The 21,915-nt window shown below is 46.4% G+C and overlaps 2 protein-coding genes across 3 annotated transcripts in view; one reads left to right on the forward strand and one right to left on the reverse strand.

The window, feature by feature from the left end:
- Positions 1–1,197: 1,197 nt before the first annotated feature.
- micos13 (mitochondrial contact site and cristae organizing system subunit 13) lies at positions 1,198–14,999 on the reverse strand. Its single transcript, XM_072594277.1, has 4 exons — positions 14,911–14,999; positions 8,685–8,841; positions 3,917–3,968; positions 1,198–1,560 (listed from the first exon to the last, which is right to left on the reverse strand). The coding sequence occupies exons 1-4, from the start codon at positions 14,937–14,939 to the stop codon at positions 1,454–1,456; spliced, it is 345 nt and encodes a 114-aa protein (XP_072450378.1). The 5' UTR covers positions 14,940–14,999; the 3' UTR covers positions 1,198–1,453.
- hsd11b1la (hydroxysteroid (11-beta) dehydrogenase 1-like a) overlaps positions 7,611–21,915 on the forward strand; it is a 35,488-nt gene continuing 21,183 nt past the window's right edge. Inside the window, exon 1 of one of the 2 annotated variants that reach the window (XM_072594274.1) lies at positions 7,611–7,785. In XM_072594274.1, the coding sequence (XP_072450375.1) occupies positions 7,674–7,785 (112 nt within the window). In that variant the 5' untranslated portion in view covers positions 7,611–7,673. Of the gene's footprint in view, positions 7,786–18,381; positions 18,503–21,915 lie in introns of those variants that run through there. The other variant, XM_072594276.1, reaches the window with a different exon arrangement.

Raw genomic sequence — 21,915 nt, forward strand, 5'->3', positions numbered from 1 at the left:
TGGGAGGCAATGATTGGGAAATTTGCAAACAACTAAAAAAAATTGGCAAGGTAGTTGATAGTGAAACAGATGGCTATCAACTACTGAAAAACATTAATGGTTTGGTCGAGTGGGTGAGAATATGGCAATGGAATTCAAGCTGTAGAGTGCAAGGTAATGCATTTGGGGATGGCAAACAAAACAAGGAAATAAACAGGAGGGCATTGGCAGGAGTAGAGGAAATGAGTGACTGTGACAGGACACGGAGATAAAGTGGGACATACATTTGGGCAGTTTTCCTTCGCTGGATGAGGTATTGAATACAAAGAGCAAGGATGTAACAATGGAGCGATACAAGGCAGTGATTAGGCAGAGCTGGAGTTTTGTTGACAGTTCTGGTCACCACATTTTCAAAAGTGTATCACTGCTTTAGAGTGCACAAGAGATTAAAAGAATCCTGCCAGGATTTGAAAATTGCAGGTTTGCAAACAGATTTAGATAGGCTAGGGTTGTTTTCCTTTGAACAGAGGGGGCTGAAATAACGAGGGAGTTGGATGGAGTAGACAGAAAAGACCCTTTCCTTGTATCGTAGCAGTCGATTGCTGGGGACAGACAGTTAAGAAGCATTAGAGGAGACGGGCGGAAAATAATTTTCACCCAGAGAGTAGTGGGTGTCTGAAAATCACTAGGCAAAAGTGAGGATACAGATGCTGGAAATCAGAGTCTACATTAGAGTGGTGCTAGCAAATCACAGCAGGTCAGGCACTATCCAGTTTTGTGTTGCTCAGCTCACATAGAAGGAACCTGAATTTGCACTGAAAATCCTGGAACCTATAAGGTTACAGACCAGATACTAGTAAGCGGGTTTCCATTGGGTAGCTAGTTCATTCAGCTGGGCAGGCAGGATGGGCTGACCAGACCCTTTCGGTGTTGTGGACACAATAACTGAGTAGGTAAGTGGTATGGGAGTAATAAAACACAATTCAAAAGTACAACTAGGTGTGTTGAAACTGACAAAAACTACTACAGTACAGACTGTAATCACTTAGATTTAATTGAAAGTCTTAACTTTGGTAAGATGGGACTTCATCCCACATAACTCTCCATCCTATCTGGGGAGGATCCTGGGTCACTTATTCAATCCCAGCTACGTATCTCATCCTCTCCACCAGTACATCTAGGAGATCTGTCTTAATATTTCACAGTCAAGAAATGGAGTGATATTTATGATCCCACCCAGGGTCTTTTATTTGCCCTCCAAATCATCAACCTGAAAGAGGACTATAGCAATCACACTGACAATGATAATACACATGTAACTTACATTAGTTTCTGAGAGTATTAAATATTAACTCCTTTCCCTGATAGTGTGACAACGGTCACAGGTAATTTCAAATACATTTTATCATGTAGGTATTTACACTTTGTTACAGTTTGTGGTCATGAACAAAAACTATTATAATGAAGGAGCGGTTTACTCGGTTTTATTGGTTAAGTTCTTGATGTACTGCCAGCCTTTCTGAGTGTATTCGTTACATTTTGTAGGCGCAGCGGACAAGAAGCACGCGGTAGCTTCAACACCTGCAAAGCAATTTAAATAAAAGCTGGTTAATTTTGAGATTCTGCTCAGTCCTTTCCAACAGGTATAGGCAAACTTACCAGAGGCATTCTGCATGGTACAGGTTTTTGCCATCTGAGTGTAACACGGCCACATTATAACTAGGCAACTGAGTTAGGTAGAGTCATAGAAACGTACAACATGGAAACAGACCCTTCGGTCAACCCGTCCATGCCGACCAGATATCCCAACCCAATCTAGTCCCACCTGCCAGCACCCGGCCCATATCCCTCCAAACTCTTCCTATTCATATACCCATCCAAATGCCTTTTAAGTGTTGTAATTGTACCAGCCTCCACCACTTCCTCTGGCAGCTCATTCCATACACGTACCACCCTCTGCGTGAAAACGTTGCCCCTTAGGTCCCTTTTAGATCTTTCCCCTTTCACCCTAAACCTATGCCCTCTAGTTCTGGACACCACCACCCCAGGGAAAAGACTTTGTCTATTTATCCTATCCATGCCCCTCAGTTTTGTAAACCTCCATAAGGTCGTCCCTCAGCCTCCGATGCTCCAGGGAAAACAGCCCCAGCCTATTCAGCCTCTCCCTACAGCTCAAATTCTCCAACCCAGGCAACATCCTTGTAAATCTTTTCTGAACCCTTTCAAGTTTCACAACATCCTTCCGATAGGAAGAAGACCAGAACTGCACGCAATATTCCAACCAATGTCCTGCACAGCCACAACATGACCTCTCAACTCCTGTACTCAATACTCTGACCAATAAAGGAGAGCATACCAAACGGCTTCTTCACTACCCTATCTATCTGCGACTCCACTTTCAAGGAGCTATGGAACCTGCACTCCAAGGTCTCTTTGTTCAGCAACACTCCCTAGGACCTTACCATTAAGTGTATAAGTCCTGCTAAGATTTGCTTTCCCAAAATGCAGCACCTCCCATTTATCCGAATTAAACTCCATCTGCCACTTCTCAGCCCATTGGCCCATCTGATCAAGATTCTGTCTGACGTAATCTTCTTTGCTGTCCACTACACCTCCAATTTTGGTGTCATCTGCAAACTTACTAACTGTACCTCTTATGCTCACATCCAAATCATTTACATAGAATATGAAAAGTAGAGGACCCAGCACCGATCCTTGTGGCACTCCACTGGTCACAGGCCTCTGGATGTAGGTTTGCTCGCTGAGCTGGAAGGTTCATTTTCAGACATTTTGTCACCATATTAGATAAGGCTTCATCCAGAGCCTCACTGAAGATGTTACCTAGTAGGATGACAAAACGTCTGAAAATGAACCTTCCAGCTCAGCGAGCAAACCTGTATTCAGTTGCCTCGTCTTCATGGATTAGCTATGGCTCAATGTCAGGAAGGCCAATTAAGTATCTCTAACTGCCAACAGCTCTTTTGGGCATTTCTCACATATTTCTGCTTTATTCCATATTGTCTATATAAGTTATCCAAAGAAGTCAACCAATCTTCAGAATGCTCCTCCCATTTCTGAGATATTTATCTGCCTAGTAGCGGAATGGTCCAACGTGGCAAAACAAAAATAATTAAAACCTTGTGAATTATATCTCAAAATATTCTCCAGGTCATAGAATGTATATCACAAGGCACCAGCCTCATGTACCTGTGCTAGCTCTTCATCTAGAGTCAACGATTCCAATTGTGTAAAGCTGGCATCTCCCTAGAATTTGTTAAACATTTCATTTTTCACAGAATTAAGTTGGCTGTCCATTACAACACAAGGTAGACTTAAATAGGGAATACACCCCTCTGCTCCACAGTCAGACTGACTGTGTCCCATCGCTCCTGTGCCAGGTCACCTGACTCACTCTCATAAGAGGCAACACACACCCAACGACAGGCATAACACCACTCATCCTTTGTTTCAATATTCCCCTTAACTATATATTCAACTGCTGCTATTGTTCAAGATCCAGTAACTGCTGGAAAAAAGATGAAGGATCAGGGGTCCCAGTGCTTTTCCACAATCTAGTTATCTTCAATCACTGTAACTCCAGGTGCCCTCCAGTTTAGCAACTGATTGAACTGCCTTTTTAAAGGCTGGTACGAAGCTGGGCAAACTTCCATCGAAGTCTATCTTTAGAGATTTTACTCATGTACCCTAGAAGTGAAAGTCACCATAAGCTTACCAGACCACAGGACTAATCTCTCAAAGACAGATGATTGGTGGAGGTTTAAACCAAGAGTCACTACACCACAGGACAGGGAGAGAGATTCAGAAGGTGAGTTCTTTACAGTTACCTCAGCTAGTGTAGGAATTGAACCCACACCAGCATTACACTTCATTGCAAATTTGCTGTCCAGCTAATTGAGCTAACCAACCCTCTATTTACCTGAATTCCAGTATTCGTTAACGGGAACGTTCAGCTTGGGAACCTCTGGTAACTGTGAAGAGAATGAAAATGGTTAGACACTGTAGTTCTACAGCTGCTCCTTTCACACAAAGTGGTCAGTATTTTCTATATAGTGCCGAGTTAGCTCCATTTTACATAGATGCATGAATTACTGAGAGCATCTTCGCTAAACATATATGTATAGGTGTTATTGCCATGGTTCAAATTACAAACAGAACATATACACTCACATTTATATAGTTCACACATATATACAACTGTCTTTATATTGGACACGCAAAAATATCGCAGTTTGAGGGCATTAGTGGCAGAGTGGAATGCAACAGGATGAGTAACTTCGACTAACGTTCTCGGGACGTTGGTTCATAACCAACCACAACAACAAGGAAATTTAGTTCAAAGAATTTAAATTCAATTAATAAAATCTGGAATTAAAGCAATGGTACTCCCCATCAATTGTCATAAAATCCTCACCTTTCCACTAACACTCTTGGAAACAGCCCAACAATCCACTCAGCTCAAGGGCAATTAGGGATGATCTACAAATCAGTGAGGAACACATCCCATCAGAGATTTAACAGAAATTATTCTCAAGGCACTAACAACTAATTGGCTTGTTAAGCCATTTCAGACAGAAACTCTACACTGAGACTGGAATTTAAGAATGACATGCACGGTGGCTCAGTGATGAGCACTGCTACCTCACAGCGCCAGAGACTCAGGTTTGATTCCAGCTTCGGCCGACTGTCTCTGTGGAGTTGGCATAGTCTCCCCGTGACTGCGTGGGTTTCCTCCAGATGCTACGGTTTCCTCCCATAGTCCAAAGATGTGCAGGTTAGGGTGGACTGGTTATGCTAAATTGCCCATAGTGCTCAGGAATGTGTAGGTAAGGTGCATTATTCAGGGGTAAATATAGGGTAGGGGAATGGATCCGGGTGGATTACTCTTTGGAGGATCAGTGTGGACTTGTTGGGCTGAAGGGGCTGTTTCCATACTGTAGGGATTCTAGGAGTAGTCCCTCTGTACTCAGAATCAAACTAGTGAACCTTCTTTGCACTGTCTACAAAGCCAGTATATCCTTACTTAGAGAAGTGAGGACTGCAGATGCTGGAGATCAGAGTTGAGAGAGTGTTGCTGGGAAAGCACAGCAGGTCAGGCAACATCAGAGGGGCAGGGGAATCAATGTTTCGGGCATAAGCCCTTCATCAGGAATGAGGCTTGTGGGCCAGGACAGAGATAAATGGGAAGTGGGGTGAGGTTTGTGGAAAGGTAGCTGAGAAAGTGATAGGTGGATGAAGGTGAGGGAGAAGGTGATAATCAGAGGGGGGAGGGATGGACAGTTTCGGAGGGTGGTACTGAGTTGGAGACTTGGGACTGGGATAACGTGGGGGAGGGGAAAATGAGGAAGCTGTTGAAATCCACATTGATCCCGTGTGGTTGCAGGATCCCAAGCAGAACATGAGGCTTTCTTCCACCAGGTGTCGGGTGGTAACGGTTTGGCAGTGGAGGAGGCCCAGGACCTGCATGTTCTTGCCGAAGAGGGAGGGGGAAGTTGGAGTGTTCAGCCACGGGGCGATGGGGTTGGTGGGTGCGGGCGTCCCAGAGATATTCTCTGAAACGATCCGCAAGAAGGTGTCCTGTTGCCCAATGCAGAGGAGACTACATCGGGTGCAACAGATACAGTAGATGACATTGGTAGAGGTACAGGTAAATTTCTGACAGATGTGGAAGGATCCCTTGGACAGAGCTGAGAGGAGTGGTGTGGGCACAGGTTTTGCACTTCATGTGATGGCAGGGAAAGGTGCCAGGAGTGGGCCGTGGGCCTGATGAGGGAGTCACGAAGGGAATGGTCTCTCCGGAATGCCGATAGGGGTAGGGAGGGAAATATATCTTTGGTGGTGGGGTCTGTATAAAACTGTTCACAGTATTCTAACTAACACCTCATGTAGTTTTAACAAGACCTCCCTATTTTTAAAAACTCCATTCATTTTGAAATTAAAAGGCCAATATTCCATTTGCCTTCCCTATAACCTACCGAACTTGCAAACGTTAGCATTTTTTGCAGCCTTTCCCATTTTACTGAAGTTTAGAAATAAATAAGTTTATAAATAACACTTTTTCATCTATTCTTCCAACCAATATGTATAACCTCATATTTTCCCACATCATATTCCATATGCCAAGCTCTCGCCCACTCTTTTATTCTGATGAAGGGCTTTTGCCCGAAACGCCGATTTCAAAGCTCCTTGGATGCTGCCTGAACTGCTGTGCTCTTCCAGCACCACTAATCCAGAATCTGGTTTCCAGCATCTGCAGTCATTGGTTTTACCTCTCTCTCTTAACCGGTCTATATGCCTCTGTCATTCTTAAAACATGCTTTTCCATCTAGCTTGTCCTCTGCAAACTGGACTATAGTATATTCACTTCCATCCTTCCTGTCATCAATATATATTTGCAAATAGCTGTCACCCAGGCATGGAAGCACCACTGTGAGACTGAGGTGGACAAAGTTAGAAGTCACATGTCATCAGGTTATGATGAAGGGGCAGTGCACTGAAATCTTGTGATTTCAAATAAACCTGGTGTTATGCGACTTCTGACTGATCCACATGATAACGGGTTGCCACCTGGAAAATGCCTCCACTTAACCCAATTCTGTCTTCTATTGGTTAGGCAATCTTCTATCCAGTATACTATCCCCAAAACCGTAAGCTGTTATCTTATTAAACACCCTGTTGTCCAGTAACTTATATGTGGATTTTCAAAACTGGTTCAATATTACACCTAATAATTTGCCTTTATCCAACCTGCTTGTTACCTTCTCAAGGAATGCCAGTTTTTTTTTTAATATTCACTCATGGTATGTACAAGTCACTGATTGGTGAAGCATTTAGGACCCATTCCTAATTGGCCTCTCAAGTGGTAGTGAGCTGCCTTTATGAACAAATGCAATCTATTTGGTGCAGGTACACCCATAATGTCATGAGGAAGGGAGTTTCCAGATTTTGACCCAGTGACACCAAGGGTCTGGCAGTGTGTTTCTAAGTCAGAATGGGGAGTTGCTTAGAAAGGAACTTGTTGGCAGGGTTCCCATCTATCTGCTGCCTTTGTATTTGTAGATGAAGTGGTCATGGGTTTGGAAGATTCAGTCTAAGGAGCCTGGGTGAATTTCTATAGGGCATCTTATAAATGGTACACATTGCTGCAACTGAGTGTCAGCAGTGGAAGGAATCAATGTCTGTGAAAGTGGTGCCAATCAACTGGGTTACTTTGTCCTGGATGATGTCAAGCTTCTTGAGTATGGTCGGAGATGCATTCATCCAGACACTTTTGACTATTTCATCACACTCCGGACTTCTGCCTCGTACATGAAGTTTGGAACATCAGGAGGAGAGTCATTTACTACAGCCTCTGACCCGCTCTTGAAACCACTATTTATAAAGCCTGTCTAATTCAGCTTTTGGTCAATGGTAGCCCCAGGATGTTGACATTAAGGTTTCAGTGATGGCAATGCCATTAGTTAGATTGTCCCAACCTGGAGATGGTCATTGCCTGGCAGTTGATGTGGCATGCAAGTTACTTCATACTTGTCAGTTCAAAGCTGGATATTGTCTAGGTCTTGCTACATTTGGATATGGACTACTTCAGTATCTCAGTCATCATGAATGGCGTTGAACATAGTGCAATCATGAAAAAATATTTCCATTTCTGACCCTCAGATGGAGACGGATGGAAGATGAAGCAGCTGAATATAGCAGGACCTAGGACACTATCCCCGAGGAACTGCAGATGTCTTGGAGCTAGGATTATTGATCTCCAACAACCACAAACATCATCTTTTGTCCTGGGTATGATTCTTATAAGTGGCGACTCTAACCCTGATTTCCATCAACTCTAGTTTTGCTTGAGGTCCATGAAAACACAATCAGTCAAATGCAGCCTGGATGTCACGGGCAGTCACTGTTACCTCCCCTCTGGAATTCAGCTCTTTTGTCTATGTTTGAAGTAATGAAGCCAGGAGCTGAGTGGCCCTGGCAGAACCTAAACTCGACATCAGTGAGCAGATTATTGCTAAGCGTGTGCAGTTTCACAGCACTGTTGGTGGCCTCTTCCACCACATTACTGATGATTGAGAGTAGACTGAATGGACAGTAATTGATTAAGTAGATCTGTTCCATTTTGTGTGCTGGACATTTCTCTGCATGATAGGGTTGCTCCCGCTCTGCTCTCCAACACTTTGCATCGAACCAGAGGTGATCCCCTGGCTTGATGGTAATGTGAATAAATTTGAGCGGAATGATTATCCCTTTGTGAAGTCAAGCTGACTCAGTTTGATTATATTATGTATTTTTAAATGTTCTGCTTTTGCATCCTTGAGAATGGACTAACATTTTCCAGCTTGCCATGTCCTAACACGCCAGCTAGTTGGATCAGCATCTTCTTGGGCACAATTCTTTTCATATTCTTTCTCAGGCACCCAACTACAGTCCTGTACATTCATGCTGAACTCACACCAGAAATAAAGCTTCTTCAGCAATTTAACTGAAGACTTCTGGTATCCTGAAGAAGGGCTTATGCCTGAAACATTGATTCTCCTGCTCCTCGGATGCTGCCTGACCAGCTGTGCTCTTCCAGCACCACATTCTCTTGATTTCTGGTATCAATGGCAGCCCAGCTCAAAACAGGAGCAGGAAAGAGGAGACAAAGAATTAAAAACAAACAAATTTGTTCAGATTATATACTGTACCTCCACACCAAAATACTTGGCCCAGTGATCCATTGCAGTCGGGACCGCAGCTGAAACAGTTTTCAATACTTCCAAACTGTGCTCCCCATTTCCAAATAGGTCCTGGTCATAAATGACGTACACAGTGCCTCCAATTATCCCAAACTTTGTAAAGAGCCTTGAAACAGAAAAACAATATGAACATTTAATGTAACCTCACCAGATAATGTTAAAAAAAATCACACAACACCAGGTTATAGTCCAACAGGTTTATTTGGAAGCACACTAGCTTTCAGAGGCTGCTCCTTCACCAGGTGGTTGTGACAATCACCTTATGAAGGAGCAGTGCTCCAAAACCTAGTGCTTCCAAATAAACCTGTTGGACTATAACCTGGTGTTGTGTGATTTTTAACTTTGCACACCCCAGTCCAACACTGGCATCTCCAAATCACCACCAGATAATGAGGACAATAATCAGTTTGGGCTCAAACAGATAAACAGATGATTCCTCTGCTTTTATTAACTCAGATTTCAGAGACCTGTTCTGCCTCAACCAAAATCAAAACTTCCACTCAAAATGTAATATTATTTAATATGACATTCTTCTCCTAAACAGCAGGTCTTTAAAGCAGATTGACCAGTCACTTAATTTAAAATTGGTGATCGCATGTCCAATGAGATCATGTCTGATCTGATAACCCTAAAGTCCACTTTCCCCCATTTTTCCCATAATCCTTGATTCCCGTACTGATTAAAAATCTCTCTCAACCTTGAACAGACTTAACAATCCAGCTTCGACAGCCCTTCATGGTAAAGAATTCCACTGAAGATTCTCATCTGATTTAAGTGTGCCAAATTCTTATTCTGCGATAATGCAGTCCGATCCTACACCCTCTCTACGAGGGGAAACCACTTTTCTGCATCAACTCAGTTCAGTCCTGGAAGAATCATGCCTGTTTCAATAAAGTAACTTTAAATTGTTCTACACTTGAACGATCATAGACCCTATCAACTCAATCTCTCCTCAGAAGAGGGATCCTCCATACCTGGTATCAGCCTTGTGAACCTTCTCTGGATTGTCTCCAATGACAATATATCTTTCCTGAGATAAGGGGCCAAAAACTGTTGACAGTATTCCAGCTTGTGGTCTGACTGTATTATATAGTTTAACACTCCACGCCATTTGAAATAAAGGCTAACATTCCATTTGTTTTTCCTGTTATCCACTGATCTTGGATGCTAACTGGTTATGATTCATGAACAAGAATTTGTAAATGTCTCTATTCTTTAGTCTTTAAATAATATTTAGCTCCTCCAACCTTCCTGGCAAAGTACATCATTAGTTACAGGTTCCTGTTCTGAAAATGCACCCCTTACCTCAATTCTCCATGTTTTACAAACACAAACAAAAACAGAAGTTGCTGAAAAAAGTTCAGCAGGTCTGGTAGCAACTGTGGAGAGAAATCAGAGTTAACATTTCAGGTCCAGTGACCCTTTCATAGAATTGGTCTCTAGCCCCATGAATTTGTGACAATGCTGTCACATTAAAAAGATTACAAAACAACCTCGATTATCTGAACGAGATGGGCAGGGAACATTTGGTTCAGATAACTGAGAGTTCGGATAATGGATAGCATTTTTACGGGACCTTGAGATTTTGTTTGGATAATCTGAAATTTGGATAATTAATGTTCGGATAAGAGGTTATTCTGTATTTTGTCCTGGGGTTTCTTTTTGAAGAGAGGTTTTGTAAAGGCAGAGGTGCTGAAGTGGCAACTGGACATAGCCTAAGTCAATAGTTTAGGAGGCCTTTAGGTTTTTTTCAAAAACAGTTGTAACAACAGAAGTGGAGTGGCCAGTTCTCAGAGATCAGGCTTTCTAGTTTTTGCAGCTGTAGCAGTCAGCAGCTGTTTGGGTCCCAAAAGATTCGGAGTTTCAGTGAATGACTCCTAACTGACCTCTATTGGTCAGAGTATTGAGTACAGGAGTTGGGAGGTCATGTTGCAGCTGTACAAGATATTGGCTAGGCCACTTTTTGGATATTGTATGCAATTCTGGTCTCCTTCTTATCAGAAGGATGTGAAATTTGAAATGGTTCAGAAAAGAATTACAAGGATGTTGCCAGGGTTGGAGGATTTGAGCTATAGGGAGAGGTTGAAAAGGCTGGGGCTGTTTTCCCTGGAGCGTCGGAAGCTGAGGGGTGACCTTATAGAGATTTATAAAATCATGAGGGGCATGGATAGGATAAATAGACAAGGTCTTCTCCATGGGGTGAGGGAGTCCAGAACTAGAGGGCATAGGTTTAGGGTGAGAGGGGAAAGATATAAAATGGGACCTAAGGGGCAACGTTTTCACACAGAGGGTGGTACGTGTATGGAATGAGCTGCCAGAAGATGTGTTGGAGGCTGGTACAATTGCAACATTTAAAATGCAGCTGGATGGTATATGAATAGGAAGGGTTTGGAGGGATATGGGCCAGGTGCTGGCAGGTGGGACTAGATTTGGTTGGGATATCTGGTCGGCATGGACGGGTTGGACGGAAGGGTCTGTTTCCATGCTGTATAATCCTATGACTGCTACTTTTGCTGCAATCTCTCGATGTGGTTTACTCCAGAATTTGAGAACTGCATATAAAAATCTATGTCGAAATTTATCTTTTTGCCAAGGGGTGTGTTTTTTGGGCTGTAACTATAATTGGTGCTGAAAAAGCACAGCAAGTCAGGCAGCATCCAAGGAGCAGGAGAATCAACGTTTCAGGCATAAGCCCTTATCAGGAATCTTCCTGATGAAGGGCTTATGCCTGAAATGTCGATTCTCCAGCTCCTTGGATGCTGCTAGACCTGCTGTGCCTTTCCAGCACCACACTCTTGACTCTGATCTTCAGTATTTGCAGTTCTCACATTCCACCTGTCACTATTTTGGAACAGTTACTTAGTAATAGGTAGCATATCTATTATTCAGTTAAATTTACCAATAGTTGTTATTCTAAATTTCTCTCTCTTTTATTTGTATTTTAACTGAAGTGTTCAAATAAATTGTGTTAAGGTCTAGGTTACCTTCTTAAAATATTTTGAGGGGGTCTGGTCCAGTCCATAACAAGCAATTTTTGCTCTAGTGACAGTTATTGGAGGAGATGAAATAAATTCATTTGCCCCTTGAATATTTAGTAACTTAAGAATACCTTTTAGAGCTTGAAATGTTTTTGGAAAATTTGATAAAACATTATACAAAAGCAAGCAATTTTTATTCGCAACCAGCAGTTTTCAATGTAACTTTGAGAACTAGGCCCATCATAGCATTGATAAAAGACATCTGAAATAACAGTGGGTCTCTGCCCCACACCCACCATTATCCAGTAAATAGACAAAGTCTTTTCCCTGGGGTGAGGGAGTCCAGAACTAGAGGGCATAGGTTTAGGGTGAGTGGGGAAAGACATAAAAGGGACCTAAGGGGCAACTTTTTCACACAGAGGGTGGTACGTGTATGGAATGAGCTGCCAGGGGAAGTGATGGAGGTTGGTACAATTGCACCATTTAAGAGACAGCTGGATGTGTATATGAATAGGAAGGGTTTGGAGGGATATGGGCTGGGTGCTGGCAGGTGGGACTAGATTGGGTTGGGACTGTTTCTGTGCTGTACATCTCTATGACCTTTACCATCCTCTCTCCTCCCCTTTCCCCTTACACCCCACGCCAACCCTGTCTCTCACCACTCTGGCTCACTCTCTATCCCCGCTATCCCTCTCTCCTTCAGTCCCCCGCCATCCCTCTCTCCTTCAGTCCCCCCCCCCGCCATCCCTCTCTCCTTCAGTCCCCCCCCCCCGCCATCCCTCTCTCCTTCAGTCCCCCCCCCCCGCCATCCCTCTCTCCTTCAGTCCCCCCCCCCCCGCCATCCCTCTCTCCTTCAGTCCCCCCCCCCCGCCATCCCTCTCTCCTTCAGTCCCCCCCCCCCGCCATCCCTCTCTCCTTCAGTCCCCCCCCCCGCCATCCCTCTCTCCTTCAGTCCCCCCCCCCGCCATCCCTCTCTCCTTCAGTCCCCCCCCCCGCCATCCCTCTCTCCTTCAGTCCCCCCCCCCGCCATCCCTCTCTCCTTCAGTCCCCCCCCCCCGCCATCCCTCTCTCCTTCAGTCCCCCCCCCCCCGCCATCCCTCTCTCCTTCAGTCCCCCCCCCCCGCCATCCCTCTCTCCTTCAGTCCCCCCCCCCCGCCATCCCTCTCTCCTTCAGTCCCCCCCCCCGCCATCCCTCTCTCCTTCAGTCCCCCCCCCGCCATCCCTCTCTCCTTCAGTCCCCCCCCCCCGCCATCCCTCTCTCCTTCAGTCCCCCCCCCCGCCATCCCCTCTCTCTTCAGTCCCCCCCCCCGCCATCCCTCTCTCCTTCAGTCCCCCCCCCCCGCCATCCCTCTCTCCTTCAGTCCCCCACCCACTATCCCTCTCTCCTACAGTCCCCCACCCACTATCCCTCTCTCCTACAGTCCCCCACCCACTATCCCTCTCTCCTACAGTCCCCCCACCCACTATCCCTCTCTCCTTCAGTCCCCCGCCATCCCTCTCTCCTTCAGTCCCCCCCCCGCCATCCCTCTCTCCTTCAGTCCCCCCCCCGCCATCCCTCTCTCCTTCAGTCCCCCACTATCCCTCTCTCCTTCAGTCCCCCACTATCCCTCTCTCCTTCAGTCCCCCGCCATCCCTCTCTCCTTCAGTCCCCCCCCCGCCATCCCTCTCTCCTTCAGTCCCCCCCCCCGCCATCCCTCTCTCCTTCAGTCCCCCACTATCCCTCTCTCCTTCAGTCCCCCACTATCCCTCTCTCCTTCAGTCCCCCACTATCCCTCTCTCCTTCAGTCTCCCGCCATCCCTCTCTCCTTCAGTCCCCCGCCATCCCTCTCTCCTTCAGTCCCCCCCCGCCATCCCTCTCTCCTTCAGTCCCCCACTATCCCTCTCTCCTTCAGTCTCCCCGCCATCCCTCTCTCCTTCAGTCTCCCGCCATCCCTCTCTCCTTCAGTCCCCCACTATCCCTCTCTCCTTCAGTCCCCCACTATCCCTCTCTCCTTCAGTCTCCCGCCATCCCTCTCGCCTTCAGTCCCCCGCCATCCCTCTCGCCTTCAGTCCCGCACCATCCCTCTCTCCTTCAGTCCCCCCCCCGCCATCCCTCTCTCCTTCAGTCCCCCACCATCCCTCTCTCCTTCAGTCCCCCCCCCGCCATCCCTCTCTCCTTCAGTCCCCCACCATCCCTCTCTCCTTCAGTCCCCCCCCCGCCATCCCTCTCTCCTTCAGTCTCCCACCATCCCTCTCTCCTTCAGTCCCCCACCATCCCTCTCTCCTTCAGTCCCCCACCATCCCTCTCTCCTTCAGTCCCCCCCCCCGCCATCCCTCTCTCCTTCAGTCCCCCACCATCCCTCTCTCCTTCAGTCCCCCCCCCCCGCCATCCCTCTCTCCTTCAGTCCCCCACCATCCCTCTCTCCTTCAGTCCCCCCCCCGCCATCCCTCTCTCCTTCAGTCCCCCACCATCCCTCTCTCCTTCAGTCCCCCCCCACCATCCCTCTCACCTTCAGTCCCCCCCCGCCATCCCTCTCTCCTTCAGTCCCCCCCCCGCCATCCCTCTCTCCTTCAGTCTCCCACCATCCCTCTCTCCTTCAGTCCCCCACCATCCCTCTCTCCTTCAGTCCCCCCCCCGCCATCCCTCTCTCCTTCAGTCCCCCACCATCCCTCTCTCCTTCAGTCCCCCCCCCGCCATCCCTCTCTCCTTCAGTCCCCCACCATCCCTCTCTCCTTCAGTCCCCCCCCCCGCCATCCCTCTCTCCTTCAGTCCCCCACCATCCCTCTCTCCTTCAGTCCCCCCCCCCGCCATCCCTCTCTCCTTCAGTCCCCCACCATCCCTCTCTCCTTCAGTCCCCCCCCCCCCGCCATCCCTCTCTCCTTCAGTCTCCCACCATCCCTCTCTCCTTCAGTCCCCCCCCCCGCCATCCCTCTCTCCTTCAGTCCCCCACCATCCCTCTCTCCTTCAGTCCCCCCCCCCGCCATCCCTCTCTCCTTCAGTCCCCCCCCCCGCCATCCCTCTCTCCTTCAGTCCCCCCCCGCCATCCCTCTCTCCTTCAGTCCCCCTCCTCCCACCCCATATTTCCTCTCCACATTCTCGTCCTCTTTCCCCCCCCCCATTCCTTCTCCCACCCCCATCCCCCCATCTCCCCTACCCCCACCCCCGCCAGTGTGTGTCTCCCCCGCCCCCCAGGCGGGGTGGGTGGGGGGTCTCTGACCTGACGCTCCTGAGGATCCCGGACGCCATGAGCGGACTCTGCGGATCCTGTGACCTTTCACCCTCCCGCCCCCCCACCGGTGACGTCACTCCAACCGCCGCCGGGTCCGGCTTTAAATTCGTTCCCCGCCCCCACCCTCCGTGTCTCTCTCTCCCTCCCTCTCCCCCCAACCCCCCTCCCCCTCCCCTTGCCGGTCCCACCGCTGCCCCAGGGTCGGGGAGGCGCCTTTGACCTTCAGCAGTCCCTGGGCGCCGCCATCTTTGATACTGGCGGCCCCTCGGTGCCAGTCTCTGCCTGGCTGAGGGGGAGGCGCTATAACAATGCAGGCCTCCCTTCCATTCTCAACCTTCACCTTATTTATTAATCTGCAGCGCACTTCAACCCAAACCCTCTAACACCCCGGGACCCAGATACAGAATTTTGCGAATGTTGCACATTTTTTTGTCCCCTGTCTTTAAAAGACAAAGGGGTATTAGTGCCCCAGACAACAGGCAAATTCCATCCAAGGCAGAGAAATGTCAAGTGCTTTAATTTGTGGAGAGGACCATGAGGGGAAGTGTGAAGTTACGGTGTACGGTACAATTAGGGGTACGAAACCAGAAAGGGGTGAAAAAATGCACCAAATAATATCAGAGAGTGTGGTGAAGGGATTTGCAAACTTTTTCTCCACTTTAATCCCAACTTTATAGAACATTACAGCACAGTACAGGCCCTTTGGCCCTCAATGTTGCGCCAGCCTGTCATACCAATCTGAAACCCATCTCACCTATACTATTCCATGTACGTCCAATGCTTGTTTAATGATGACTTAAATGTACTTAAAGTTGGTGAATCTACTACCGTTGCAGGCAAAGCATTCCATACCCTTACTGCTCTCTGAGTAAAGAAACTCTCTCTGACATCTGTCCTATATCTATCACTCCTCAATTGAAAGCTATGCCCCCTCATGCTCGCCGTCACCATGCTTGGAAAAAGGCTCTCCCTGTCCACCCTATCTAACCCTCTGATTATATGTCTCTATTAAAGTCACCTTTCAATCTTCTCTCCAACGAAAACAGCCTCAAGTCCCTCAGCCTTTCCTCTTAAGACCTTCCCTCCATACCAGGCAACATCCTAGTAAATCTCCTTTGCACCCTTTCCAAATTTTCCACATCCTTCTTAAAATGCGGTGACCAGAACTGTACACAATACTCCCAAGTGCGGCCGCACTAGCGTTTTGTACAGCTGTAGCATAACCTCATGGTTCCGGAACTCGATCTTAACAACTTCTTAACAACCCTGTCAACCTGGGGGCAACTTTCAAGGATCTGTGTACATAGACACCGAGATCTCTCTGCTCATCTACACTACCAAGAATCTTACCATTAGCCCAGTACTTTGCATTCCAGTTACTCCGACCAAAGTGAATCACCTCACACTTGTCCACATTAAACTCCTTTTCCACCTCTCAGCCCAGCTCTGCAGCTTATCTATGTCTCTCTGTAACCTACAACATCCTTCGTCACTATCCACAACTCTACCAACCTTAGTGTCATCTGCAAATGTACTAACCCATCCTTCTATGCTCTCATCCAGGTCGTTTATAAAAATTATGAACAGTAGTGGACCCAACACCGACCCTTGCGGTACACCACTGGTAACTGGACTCCAGGATGAACATTTCCCATCAACCACCACCCTCTGTCTTCTTTCAGCAAGCCAATTGCTGATCCAAACTGCTATATCTCCCACAATCCCATTCCTCCACATTTTGTACAATAGCCTACTGTGGGGAACCTTATCGAACGCCTTGCTGAAATCCATATACACCACGTCAACCGGTTTACTCTCATCTACCTGTTTGGTCACCTTCTCAAAGAATCAATAAGGTTTGTGAGGCAAGACTTACCCTTCACAAAACCGTGCTGACTATCCCTAATCAAATTATTCTTTTCTAGATGATAATAAATCCTATCTCTTATAGCCTTTTCCAACACTTTACTAACAACTGAAGTACTTGAAAATGGTCATGACTCCCAAAGTAACATGAGAAATGGGTGGGGGTGATTGCTGGGGGGATGGGAGTAGTTGGACAGTCCAAAACGAGAGGGCATTGGGTTTATGGGGAGAGGGGTGAGATTTAAAAAGGATTTAAAGGGCAACTTTTTCATGAACAGAGTGGTGTGCATGATGCAGGAGGAAGTTGTAGAGGCTGGCACAATTACAGCATTTAAAAGACATCATGGATGATTATATGTACTGGAAGGGTTATGGGCATATGGGCCAAATGCTGAAAATTGGGACGAGATTAATTTAGGATATCTGGTTGGCATGGACAAGTTCGACTAAAGGGTCTGCATGCTGTACAACTCTATGGTTTTATGAGGTGGGACGAGTTTTAAATCTTGGAGCATAGCCACACTGCTCGGAGAGTCATAACAATCACTGTATAGACATATTGACCTCTGGTTCTGGAAGTCAATGCCATCCATGGACCTCAAAGGTCCTGCCACACAGCATGAGGAAAAATTAAAGGAAATGTGGCCTGAGGGGGAAGAGGCAGAGGTGTATGCTGGCCACTGCTGCCTGTGATCTTGCAACCCTAAACTTTGAGAAGACCTCTTGCAATGACCTTCGCTGTGGTGGGCATCAGGCATACCCTTCTGCAGTTATTGCAATTAGTCTTCTCTCCTTTCTTTTTACAATTATATCATCTCGGAGATCTGCTGGCATGCTCTCATCCTATGAGAAGTGGCAGATCAGGGCATGTAATGTGTCATGAGGGAGATGAGGTCATGAATCATGAGAATAAAGGAAGTAATGTAAGGAAGTTAGTGAAAGATGCCAAAATTGGTGACATAGTAGACTGTGAAGAAGATTATCTAAGAATACCTTGTGATTCTTGATCAGATGGGCCAAAAACCCAAGAAGTATCAGCTGGAGTTTAATTGAAATAAATAAGGTAAGGCAAAGCAGGACAGGACTTAGACAGTTAATGGTAGGATCCTGAAGGGTGTTGTTGAACAGAGTGATCTTGGGGTGCAAGTTCATAGTTCCTTATCGAACGTGTAACAGGTAGAAAGTAGTCTCATCAATGATGGCCAAGTGGTATTATTGAATTTGAATTCAATAAACTTTGGAATTAGAAACTAGAAGTTAAGGGCTGGGATATTAAATAATACAGTGGCTATACACCTTGATTCCAGTTTCCCTTTATCAACATTGGATGATGTTTTCCTCATAGATGTAACTATCTTTCATCTTGCAATGCTGCAATTCTTCCTAAAGTGGGCAGTAAAACTTTATGCACTTCTAAGGGATGTCCAATAAACACTGGTCTTGCCAACAACACCGACAATAACTAATGTTGATAAAACCTCTCATTCTGAAAATGTGTTGCTGGAAAAGCGCAGCAGGTCAGGCAGCATCCAAGGAACAGGAGAATCGACATTTCAGGCATAAGCCCTTCTTCAGGAGAAACCTCTCATTCACCAGGCGTTTCCAGTGCAATTTAGATACTCGGGAATGGCAAGCTGTAAAAGCTTTTCTGTTCTTATTTTAACCGGTTCTGCTGGATTTTTGGCAATATTGTGGAGAGACACTTTTGATCTTGGTAAGGACTTTTATGATTTTTGATGCAATTCATTCTGCAATCTAGAGGGTCACTTTGAGCTTTCCCAACTTTAATTGAGAATCAAAAAGCGTGGCACTGGAAAAGCACAGCCAGTCAGGCAGTGTCCAAGGAGAAGGAGAGTCGACGTTTCAAGCATAAGCTCTTCATCAGAAACCACACCTGGTGAAGGAGCAGTGCTCCGAAAGCTAGTGCTTTCAAATAAACCTGTTGGACTATAACCTGGTGTTATGTGATTTTTAACTTTCCCCTTAAGGACATTCCTTAAAATGTAGCTTCTTGACTGAGCTTCAGATCATCTGACTTAACATATTCTTATATTCTCGGTATCAAATCTTGTTTTATTACACTCCAGTGAAGATGTTTATTACCGTAAAAGTGTTGTGTACAAGTTGTTATTGCCTTACTAGATATTTCTGTGTTCTGTATTTGAGTGTGAGTCTGGCTCAGTTGGTACGGTGTATTGAATTCAACTTTTTACTATATTCCTTGAAGAACACAAAAAAAACCACATCCAGCGGGTGCTTGTAAAATCCAGAATCCCCGATTGAAAGAGTGTGTGAGAGCGAGATTCTGAGAGTGAGAGGGACACAAAGTCTGTGAGTTGGTGAGAGAGAGACACACACACAGAGTCTGTGAGTGAGATAAGAGAAAGATACCATCTCGGATTGAGAAGTGAAAGCCTGAATGTAAGAATATGAGAAGGAGGGGCACAGTCTATTGGCGAGACTGAGGCAGTGTGTGTGAGAGGGAGAGAGGGAGACATTGTTGTATAAAGGTAGGTGTCTGAAAGGTTAATACTGAGCTAAGGCTTAAGCATAACCCTCAAGTGAGAGAGTAGATGTGCCTGAGAGAGTGAGGCAGAGAGGAGAGTGTTTGTAAGTAAGAGAAGAGTTGGAAGAGTGTGAGAGTATGATAGAGAAGGGATTATGTGCAAACTTAAGAGACAGGATGTGTGTGCAGGAGGAACTGAGAAAATGGTGAGTGTGTGAGAGAGAGGAAGGGACTAAATAAGATTCTGGGACTGGGTGTGAGCAGTGAACTCAACTTCTCCTCCAAAATCTAACATGGCACTAGGCTGGACAAGGAGGAAAACCCATTCTGTAAGGCAACCCCTTCTCTCTGTCACTCTTGCATGAGTTTTGCAGAGGTCAGTTTGAAGGATATATCACCAGATGTAAATGCACACTGAAGTTTTCTAAACATAAAACCCAAACATAGCTTCTCTCGTCTTCTTTTCTCTGATGATGAGGGCTTGCAGCCAAGTCTATCTCTGTCTATGGTTTGGACTGGGTGTGCAAAGTTAAAAATCAGACAACACCAGATTATAGTCCAACAGGTTTATTTGAAAGTATTAGCTTTCGGAGCACTGCCCCTTCATCAGGTAGCTGGGGAGCAGGATCATAAAACAGAATTTATAGCAAAAGATCACAGTGTCATGCAACTGATACAATATATTGAACAAACAAAGATTGCATTAAGCCTTTCATCTTTTAGAATGGATTGCAGCTTTCAGTTTATTAATGAATTGAATTGAATTTATTGTCATGTGTACTGAGGCACAGTGAAAAGCTTTGTCTTGTGAGCAATACAGGCAGATCACAGAGTTTAAGCAGCATAGATAACTTAATAATAGGTAAACAGCAGCAAAAACAAAAACACAGGTACAAGCGAATGTGAAGACTTTGTGAGTCCATTCAGTATTCTAACAACAGTAGGGTAGAAACTGTTACAAAACCAGCTGGTGCATGTGTTCAGGATTCTGTACCTTCTCCCCAATGGTAGAGGTTGTAGAAAAGTATGACCAGGGTGGGATGGGTCTTTGAGAATGCTGGCAGCCTTTCCTTGACAGCGGGCCTGGTAGACGGATTCTATAGATGGGAGGTTGGCCTTTGTGATTGTCCAGGCTGAATTCACCACTCTTTGTAACCATCTCTGATCTTGAATGGTGCAGTTGCCATACAGGTAGTGATACATTGGGACAGAATGCTCTCGATGACGCACCTGTAAAAGTTAACTAGGCGGAAGTGAGGACTGCAGATGCTGGAGATTAGAGTAAAGATTAGAGTGGTGCTGGAAAAGCACAGCAGGTCAGGCAGCATCCGAGGAGCAAAAAAATCAATGTTTCGGGCAGAAGCCCTTCATCAGGAATGAGGCTAGAAGCCTTGGGAGTGGAGAGATAAATGGGAGGGGATGGGGCTGGGGAGAAGGTAGTTGAGAGTGCAATAGGTGGATGGAGGAAGGGGTAAAGGTGATAGGTCAGAGAGGAGGGTGGAGCGGATAGGTGGGAAGGAAGATTGACAGGTGGGACAGGTCATGAGGGCGGTGCTGAGCTGGAAGTTTGGAACTGGGGTAAGGTGGGGGGAGGGGAAATAAAGACTTAACCTACACCACGCGTTTCATCACTTCCGCCCCCTACATCATCACTGACATCACGCATTCCGTGACTTCTGTCCCCCTAACTGCTGTCGTCACCACTCACCTGCACACTGCCAGCACTCCCCTCACAGATCCCACTGTCACCATCCCCGTTCCCCAGGACCCCGAAGGGAACATCACCTCTGCAAATGACTCCACCCCCATTCCTCCTACCACCACGCCCACTCCATTTACAGTGTCCGCCCCCACTCCCAGCTCCACACCTAAACGAAGTCCTAGCTCCCAGCCCTGCCGAGTTTTCTCCATCCCTCCAGACCTCCCCTATGTTGCAACTCTACAAGACATTGGTTAGGTCACTTTTGGACTACTGCGTTCAGATCTGGCCTCCCTACTACTGGAAGGATATTGTGAAACTTGAAACGGTTCAGAAAGATATACAAGATGTTGCTGGGGTTGGAGGGTTTGAGATTTAGGGAAAAGCTGAATAGTCTGGGGCTATTTTCCCCGGGACATCAAAGGCTGAGGGGAGACCTTATAGAGGTTTATAAAATTGTGCGAGGTATGGATAGGATAAATAGACATGGTTTTTTCCCCTGAGGTTGGGGAGTTCAAAACCAAAGATCATAGGTTTAAGGAGAGAGGAGAAATACTTAAAAGGGACCTAAGGGCCAACATTTTCATGCAGAGGGTGGTGCACGTATGGAATGAACTGCCAGAGGAAGTAGTGGAGGTTGGTACACTTACAACTTTTTAAAGGCAGCATCTGGATGGATATATGAATAGGAAGTGTTTAGAGTGATATGGGCCAAATGCTGACAAATGGGATTCGACGCATTTAGGATATCTGGTCGGCATGGACAAGTTTGACGTGTGGGTCTGTTTCCATGCTGTACAGCTGTATGACTCTATGGCAGTACGGTGTCTCAGTGGTTAGCACTGCTGCCTCAGAGTGTCAGGGATAAAGATTCGACTCCAGCCTTGGGTGACTGTCTATGTGGAGTTTGCACATCCTCTCT

Source organism: Chiloscyllium punctatum, chromosome 24 (genome assembly GCF_047496795.1).
Source record: "Chiloscyllium punctatum isolate Juve2018m chromosome 24, sChiPun1.3, whole genome shotgun sequence".
Lineage (NCBI taxonomy): Eukaryota > Metazoa > Chordata > Chondrichthyes > Orectolobiformes > Hemiscylliidae > Chiloscyllium > Chiloscyllium punctatum.